This window comes from Paroedura picta, chromosome 3, assembly GCF_049243985.1.
Source record: "Paroedura picta isolate Pp20150507F chromosome 3, Ppicta_v3.0, whole genome shotgun sequence".
NCBI classification, from domain to species: domain Eukaryota; kingdom Metazoa; phylum Chordata; class Lepidosauria; order Squamata; family Gekkonidae; genus Paroedura; species Paroedura picta.
The window spans coordinates 114,962,389-114,971,447 of NC_135371.1; the positions used below are offsets into that span (position 1 = coordinate 114,962,389).

At 47.0% G+C, this 9,059-nt stretch overlaps 1 protein-coding gene across 2 annotated transcripts in view; it reads right to left on the minus strand.

Annotated features, from left to right (window-relative positions):
- Positions 1-8,439, minus strand: part of GABRG2 (gamma-aminobutyric acid type A receptor subunit gamma2) — a 114,170-nt gene extending 105,731 nt beyond the window's left edge. Inside the window, exon 1 of one of the 2 annotated variants that reach the window (XM_077327194.1) lies at positions 7,847-8,439. In XM_077327194.1, the coding sequence (XP_077183309.1) occupies positions 7,847-7,956 (110 nt within the window). In that variant the 5' untranslated portion in view covers positions 7,957-8,439. The remainder of the gene's footprint in view (positions 1-7,846) is intronic. The other variant, XM_077327196.1, reaches the window with a different exon arrangement.
- Between the last annotated feature and the right edge of the window lie 620 nt (positions 8,440-9,059).

A 9,059-nucleotide genomic window follows, 5' to 3' on the forward strand; every position in this document is an offset into this window, starting at 1 on the left:
CCTCCTTGGCCGCCATGGACTGCATCTCGATGCAGGGAAAGGAGCAGGGATGCGGCGTCAAATACGCGGCAGCCCTGCTCCTTTCCAGCCGCACACCCTCCACACTTCGATGGGGAGCCGGGGACCAATGCCACGGTCCCAGGACACCTTCCGCCTCCCACCTACCCACCGCCAACCTCCAGGACCCTGCCGCCAACAGAGGAAGATGCTCGGCCACCGCCCGCTTTCGACGACGCCCGCCGGTGAAACCCCCCTCCCTTCCCTCACTACCCCCCAACATCTCCTCCTTCGCCAACTCCCCCGCGCTTTCCCCCCTAAACCCTACCCTCCCACACCACCCTTAGACCCGCCACCCACCCACACACACTCTGACAAAACCTTACCCCCTCCGAGACCGGCCCCTTCTCCCCCGGCACGCTGAGAGCCGTGGCAAAGGTGCTGGCAGACCGCATGACCTGCGCTCCTGCTGAGCCACCGACACACTGACCCACGCATGCGAGGAGTTCCACGTATGCGTCCCTGCCTCGACCCACCCTCCCCCGCCCAAAGGACCACAACACACGACGCTTGCGCCAGATCCATGCCATGCGTCATTCCCTTCCCACTCCCCCCAACACCAACCGGCCACCAGCATCCCGCTCGCCGCCGCCAGCCGACCCGCCCACCCTCAGCGACGCACATGCCTGCACGCCTCCGAGCAGCCGCCGACCCAGCATCCCTGCAGCTCACTGAAGCTCTCGAAACGCCAGCGCACACCACAGGTAGGATGCTAGACGACAAGAAGCCCGCCCCGGCGGAAGCCTTCCGCACTACACCCCGGGGATGAGGATGCCTGCTTCTGCGACCCACGCCGGCCACAGCTTGGCAGAAGCCTTTGGAACTCGCCCCCGGGGGATGGAACATCTAGCGCCCATGTTATTTAAAGATAAAATGGGCTTTAAATCTAGTTCCAAAATAAAGACCCTGTATCAATTACAAAAGATATTATTTTTACCTACAATACAAAGGCTTTAGAGCAGTGGTCTGCAACCTTCTTCAGGCTGTGGACCGGCGGCGGGGAGGGCGATTGCCCGGCCGCGCACACCGCACACGCCGCACACACGCGGCCGGGTCACACGTGTTTGTGCAATGCGCGGTCACAAATGCGCATGTGTGGCACTCCCACGCATGTGTGCAAGCGCGGGAGTGCCGCGCATGTGCGTTTGTGGTGCGCACGGTGCAAATGCACATGTGTGACCCAGCCGCGCATGCACATTTGCGGCCGCGCATGGCAGAGAGAGGGAGCCTGCGGAGAGAGGGAGCCGCGGCCTGGTGCCAGGGTGGTTCGGGACCACCGCTTTAGAGTTATTCTCTTCTCAAATCTTTGTCCTTTGCAAGTGTGGTGGAATGGGCATGCTCTAGATTGGAGACCATATTCCACCCTGCACACTCCAAGAGGTTCCCAATATTTTGAGAGGCTTGTCTGTCTGTCTCTCTCAGGTAAACTGACCCCATCACATGACCTTTATACAATATTACCCACTGAGAAGGTCAGGACTTCCAGTTTCCCTTCCAAGTTCTGAGGCATTGCCTCTGAGCCTCCCAATGCCTGACCACCATGGGAACAATTTACTGCCTGGTGCAGAGTTTCTCAACTAGGGTTTCATGAAACCCTGGGGGGGGGGGGTTGATGGCCCTGGAAGGGTTTCCTAAATGGGTGGGAGTTAATTAATTTTAATATATTTAAAATTTGTTCAACATTTATCAGGTGACCATATATGATCATGTTGACCCTCCCAGAATGGCCAATGATGAATCTGGGCAGGGTGGGAAGGAGAGGTGGGCATGTACACAGCTATGCTTCATAACCATGTCCAACATGATTGCATCACTTCTGGGGTTTCTTAAAGCCTAAAGAATGATTCAGGGGTTTCTCAATGGTAAAAAGGTTGAGAAAGGCTGGCCTGGTACATTCCTGGAGGAATAGCTGCTTGCCAACTGCCAGCCTTCCCTCTCCTGGAGCTCCCTTTTACAATAGTTTCTGAGAAGGTAGAGATCTAAGTGATACAGAGAACCACTATCAGCATCCAAACTTATAAAGTATTTATTTAAAAGAAAATGAATATAAGCAAACTTTTAGCACAGCACCAGGCTGTGCAAAGGATTCCAATGTTCTCTGCGGGGATGGGGGAGGCTGTTAAACTCAGAGTGATGTTTTCCCTCAATTCAACCCTCCACAGAAAAAAAAGGCATTTCTTCAAAGCAAGTATGAATTTTGAATTTGATCATCAGGTGCTAAATTTCAAATCATGCAAAGGTGATGGCTATACCATACATAGACTTGCTATCTCCCATAAATATATCTAAATAGGCAAGCATGTCCTTCAGATGTGATCCATTTATTATTTTTGCAATAGATCACGCGTACATTGCCATTCTTCTATATTAATATTAATCTATAAACACAGGCCTCTGTACACATGGATCAGATCCAAAGTAAACTTTATGTGAACAAAAACTGCTTGTACTTATACAAAGTACATAGTACTTGTTATTCCCAAGTACTCCCCTATGCTCAGGACCAATTTGAAGCTTTCTTCCAGTCCCCATCACATCCATCACATATATTCCATGGTTTGCATATGAGCCAGCTGTTAGAAGCACGTCAAAATTATTTATAGACTCCTCATTGTTACAATTTAGAGCTGATTAAACCCTAGGGACATGACAGGAGCTAGAACAAAGAATAAAGCAGTAGTTGGCTACTTTATAGAGTTATTAAAAGATTGGGTTCTTAATTCTTTTGAAAAACAATTTACAGAAGATCTTTTAGGGCATATCAAGTCAATAATAGTCATTATGACTAATAACTGCCTTATATTAAAATTATTAATACTATTTATATTTAATGTTTAAATACATTTCATGAGAATATTCAGTTTCATCTGTAAATTGCTATACACTACTGTATTACACTACCAGTTGTCCTGTTCAGATTATTTGAATGATCATAAATGTCCCAAAATCTAACTGGTACACAACATTCCTTAAACTGGATGCTGGATGATAGCCTTATAGCCTGATCTACAATCCTATACATCAGTTTCAGAAGCCAACTTGGTTACCATTCTGCGTACCTCTAGACCAGTGGTTCTCAACCTTCCTAATGCTGCGGCCCTTTAATACAGTTCCTCATGTTGTGGTGACCCCCCAACCATAACATTATGCAAGTGTTCTTTCACAGAAATTAAACTGAAACTGTAGATCCATTGTTCATGATTGTACATAAATTGTTTGTTTTTTATGGGGGCTCTGCTGGAGTGGTTGGCAGCCAAGCACAGGCGCCTGCAGGAGAAGCAGCAACAGTGGCAGTGGCAGAGCCCCCCCCCCCCGTGCCAAGCTGCTCACCCTGCTGCGACCCCTCTGAAAGGGTCATTCGACCCCCAGGTTGAGAATCACTGCTCTAGACCTAATTTATTCCTAGTCCTTTCAGCACAAGAGCCACAAGTAAGCTGTTTTATAATTCCTACAGTAAAGAATATGTGGAAGGAAATGATTTTGTGCAGAGCCTTATCTTTTTCATTTGAACAGGGAAGTGAAATAACTTTTTCACATGAAGTAGCCATGTATGCAATACGAGAAGTAGATATCAGAAAAGCCAAAACAACTAGCTTAAAAGTTATAGAAAAATAAAACCAGGATTAGCAAGAGTATTGGTTCAGAGGCAGGAGATAGTTTGTTGATATCTTCCACTTTCTACTCTCTTATTTGCGCTTTGAGTGATACACTAGATAGGGAGACAACACAGCATTTTTTCACTGGGTGGGGCTGCCTCATAGGACAAACCTACACTAGCACACCTATTGACACTGCTCTCTTACTGCCATGTCACAAAGACTACGGGTGCCCCTGGCATTCATACAGCTATACTCAGCATGGCACCAAGAGTGGCATTTACTAATAACAAATTCATATAATCTGAGAGTTTCATCAGAATTGAAGCAGTAACTTGAGACAACACATTTATATTTTGTGTTTTATACTTAATTAGAAAATTAGAAAATGTATATGTACTACAAATACTTTAGGTAAATCGCACCGATAGAATAATAATAAAATAACAAGCAATAGCATCAAACACACATACGAGAGCAATTATCTCAGAAATAGTAAAACCAAAGCTGGAGAGAAAAAATACAAAGGAAGAAGTATTGGTTTTTATACCCTGCTTTTCTCTACCAGAAGAAGTGTCAAAGTGGCTTTCAATCACCTTCCCTTCCCCTCCCTGTGATCTTCACTCTATGAGGTGACTGGGGCTGAGAGAGCTCTGAGAGAACTGTCAGAACAGGTGGCTGCATGTGGAGGAGCAGGGAATCCAAATCAGCTCATTGGATTAGAAGCTGCCACTCTTAACCACTATGCCACATTTATGTATGTCACCAGAAAATAAAATAAAGTAAAAACCATATGACCATTTGAATAGCCTAGTCACAAAAAGAGTGCCATCACAGAAAAGATCCTGCTAGTGGTCACCAATTGCCTTACTTTAGAAGGAAGAATTATCCATTTGTCTGTATGAACAAAGATGACTTCAGAGCTCTAGGAGGTTCATTGTGGAACAAGCCCTTCCCCACAAAACTGTTTATTAATTGTGTCACATATCTAAGGATTACAGTGCAATCCTAAACAGCGTTCTATCCTTCAGAGTCTAATGAAGTCAATGGGCTTTGAAGTGTGTAACTCTGGTTAAAATAGCACTGTAGATCTACTAAAATTTGGGTACTATAGATAGCAATTTGTGTGGGGGGAAATCTTTTCTTTGAAGTCAGTTCTGTTCAAAATGCATAGATTTCATTTTTAATCATTTTGAATCATTATACCTAGGATCAGCGTGTTAGTCATTCTGCTGAAGACCCAATCCCAAGAACTGCTTTACTTCTGTGGGGTTAAATTGCAGGATTCATACAGAAACTTAGCCCTGGTTCTTATAACACCAGAATTTAACCATATTGTGCCAACAGTTGTTCCCTTCTGTTGATATCACACTGACAGGGATTTTAATAAGTGAGGGCAATTGATGTCTGCTGGTGAGAACAGGGGAAAGAATTTCCCCAATGTGCATTCACCTCTTGTAGCTATTGTGTTCAGTCACTTTTAGCTATCCCACTTTTCTTCCCAACAGGGACCAAAAATAGCTTTCCCCATTCCCCTCTCCTCTGTTTCAATCTCACAAAAAATAATCAAAAATCCAAGGAAGATTAAACTAGGAGAGTGTGACTGACCAAAGGTTACACAGTGAGCTTTCATAGCAAAGTGGAAATTCAAACCTGAGTTTCCCAGATTCCCAGCATGGTAGTCTACCATGCTAACTACTACCCCATGCTGGTACTCAGAGACCTTTGAATAGACAGACTAATACAGCCTTACCTGTGATTAAATGCTGGAGAGAGAATTTATGTGGCTGAGTGGTTCCAATCAAGAAAGGCACTGTTAGCAGTTTAGACAGTAGTGATATTTCTTAGCTAACATTGTTTAAACAACTGCATAAACAAAGAATAGGATGGATGAGGAGTGAGGTTCCCTTGTCAATGGGACTTGACAGTTCTTAACTTTGGAGGGATCAAATCTGGCATTTTGTGCTTTAAGCAGCCTCAGCATCCCAGTGCATTATTACAAGTAATGATCTAGCCAAGGTTATGTACTTTATAGCATATGTCTTGCTTAGAAATCAGTAAGGCTTAAGCGCTTAACTGATAAAAAAGAAAATACAAATCAGAAATAATAATATAATACCATTAGATCTTTGTGCTGATTTCTCTTGTTTTTAACCAATCCTAGCATGTTCCATCTGGAAATTCACAGACACTGGTTTGCTGAAAATGTAATACTATTTGAGACTGACCAGCTATTCCCTCTTAATTGTCTCAAAATGAGGGCAAAGGAGTTGGAGAATTGATTTCCAAATATTATGTTGTGGACAATGACTAAGAAAATTGCAGATGTGTAATTCCCATTGCAGATGTGAAGTGTAAATGAATGTCCACAATCACAAAAAGAAAAAAATGGGAACCTTTGGTAACTTTTCCATAAGGCTATGTGGATGGCCATTGTAACTTGCGGCCTACCCATCTCAGAGACAACCAGTTTCAGAAGTACTATTATCAAGTCTAATGGAAAGGGTTCGAAACAGAAACAAGCCAGCACACATGCTCTTCATTTACACATCTTTCTTTTATGCTGGAATTCTTGCATGCAAAACCTGCCTTTTAGTCGTGGGTGAGAAGAAATATACTAGAAGTAGCAAGGCAAAAAATAGCTTCAACTGAGGTACTCAAAGGCCAGCCCATATGTTTGTTTCAGCCTCTTGGAAATTCTGCTGGAAGTATAGCTAGAAATATTTGATTCCTTAGGAAACCAAACAGACCTCAGATGCTCCTCAGACTCAAAGAATAAACTTCCTCATTACTTGATTCTTTTTTTTGGGGGGGGGGTCATTGAGCAGCAGTCCCCTTCTGTGTCACAGCTTCCCACTTTAGGGATAGCATGTATATGAGAAAAACAAAATATGTCAAGCACTTTGCTTATAGTTGTTCTATGGACATGAAAATAACACTTGCATGTCTGTGGTAGGAATGAAAATGTGCATTTTTATTTCTTTTTTTCTCCTTCCCTCAAGCTATGATCATGTTACAGTCTAAGCACAGAACAGCATGCTGTGCTTTTCCTTTCCCAAACAACCATGGCAGGTAAAGGAGAAGTGAAGCAAGCAGCCCAAGCATCACATCTGCTTTCCCCTTACCTGGTCTTAGAGCTGGAGAGAGGAGGGAACCTCCTGCTGCCTTGCACCCAGAGAAGGAAAGAAAACCACTGTCCCTACAGAGAAGGCAGGATCTGAATACCTGCTTGGCAAATGCTTTGCTACTTTTGACTCCCAACCTGATAAATGCACAGTCCGCCATGTGTATAACCCCCCTCCCCCCCCCCCAAAAAAAACCCTGCCTAGTTCAGCAGCAGGGGGCTGCTCGGCACTGCAGTAATAAGCACTTGCAATTCCAACACCTTCTCCCCCATCTTTGCTGTATAATTCCTATCCTCCCATTTGCCCTGAGGCTGTGTCTATTTTAGCTGTTTCACACACACGCACATGCAGCCATCACGGTGCTTGTCGGCACAGTGTCACCAACGAAGCCTACCTGAAAGCAATACAGCCGTGACAGCGTCATTTGCCTAATGGGACGGTATGGGTGTGTGTGTGTGTGGGGGGGGAGATGCCAGTGCTTTCTCTAGGGGCTCGGCATGCCATCACTGGACACTCAGGCCCAGGGCTCGGGGGGGGGGGTGCAGAAGGAAGTATCCCTGTTTTTTTGCTTGGCCCAGCCGAATCCAGAGCACCGGGGGGAGCGGGGGGGGGGAACCAACCACTATGGCTGCTGCTCCAGCAGCACATTCTTCTTAGCCCAGTCAGGCTCGACTGTCATTCCCATGGGGGGGGGGGAGCCTTCCTTGGAAAAGCGCCTTATCCCCCAGCCCGCTGACCAGCCACCCTCTGCCAGGCTCGCCCTTCTTGCACTATAAGGACAGGACGGGCAGCATCTATTCGGGATGACTGTGAGCGGCTCGGAAGGTTAGAGCAGTGTGCGTGTATGTGTGTGTGTGTATGTGTGCGCGCGCGCGTATTCGGGTGTGTATGTTTTGAAGGCTTCCCTGCAGCCCTCCATCCTCCTCCTTGCGGCTCTGTGCCTTCCTTGCTGGCATCTCCTCCCGCCGCCCCCCCCCCGGTCGGCCCGACACACACTCACACGCACCCCGCTGCCTTCCCACCCCCACCCCCCGGCGCCCTCCATGGCGAACCGCAAGCTCCGCTTACCCCTGGATGAGAACGAGGAGCAGCAGCGCCCGCGCCAGCATTGTGAGCCGAGATGCTGCATCCAGCAGGAGTGGAAGGCTCCCTTGGCGGGGTGGATTCGAAGGACTCATCCCTCTCGCTCGCTCTCGCCCGCCCTCTCGCTTCTCCCCACACACTTTCCCGCCCCCCTCGTCGCCTTCTTCTTAGCCGCGGACGGCTCCTTCCCTTTTATTTTTGGTGATTGGGGGGGGCCATGGCCGTGACCCCCTCCCCCCCCCTCGCCTCGCCTGCTACCGGGTGGGAAGGCGCATCGGCTCGGTTTCCCGGCTACCGAATTGAAGACTGGGAGGAGGGGGGGGGGGAGTGTTAAAAAGCAGACCTGTGCAAACCCCCTTGGTCGAGACAAACGCCTCTGCTCGGGCGACACCGTCCAAATGTAGGGGGACGACGTACGCGGGGGTGGGGAGGTTTGCACGAGGATGCACACGCGCTGGGCACTACCTAGGCAGGACCAGGGAAGAAGGGCCCCCTGAGGTCCATGGTAAGGAAGGGACTGGGGTGGGGTGGGGGCTTTGAGGAAGAGAGCGGAGCGAGCGAGAGAGTTGTCTGCTTCACTGCAGATTTAAGCAGGAGGTCAAAGTGGAAATGATGCACACGGGGCTGCAGCAGCCCGCCTCAACACATGCGTGGTGTCAGCCAGCTCTTGGGGGTGGATTTTTTTACTGTATATATTATCATTACACGGGGGAGGGGTGCGTCTGAGCGAGATGTTTTAAAATGGATCCTCATGAATTCGTATGATTTTTACATTTGAAAGGAAATAAAACTGCAGTTATTCTATAGACAGCATCACAAAACTCACACATCTATAGCATCATGGGAATGATGATCATGCATCTATAGCATAATGGGAATGCGAAAAACGAAGTTGAAATAAATGGATCCTCATGATTTTGACACTAGATCACCCCAAACTCACAATAAGATCACCTATTATATTGAGAGCCATAGCATACACTACAAAATCACACCTTTGTGGCCATGCCACAGAAAAAGTACAGGGTTCCAAAGCATGGATCCTCAGGATTTTTGTATTGGGTCAAGTATCATGTTTATGGCCACAGTTCCAACCACAAAAATCATGCCTCCACAACTTTGTGGCAATACCAGGGAGCAAAAACATAGTTCTGTATCATGGATCCTCGGGGGGGGGGTTGCATTGGGTCACCCCAAA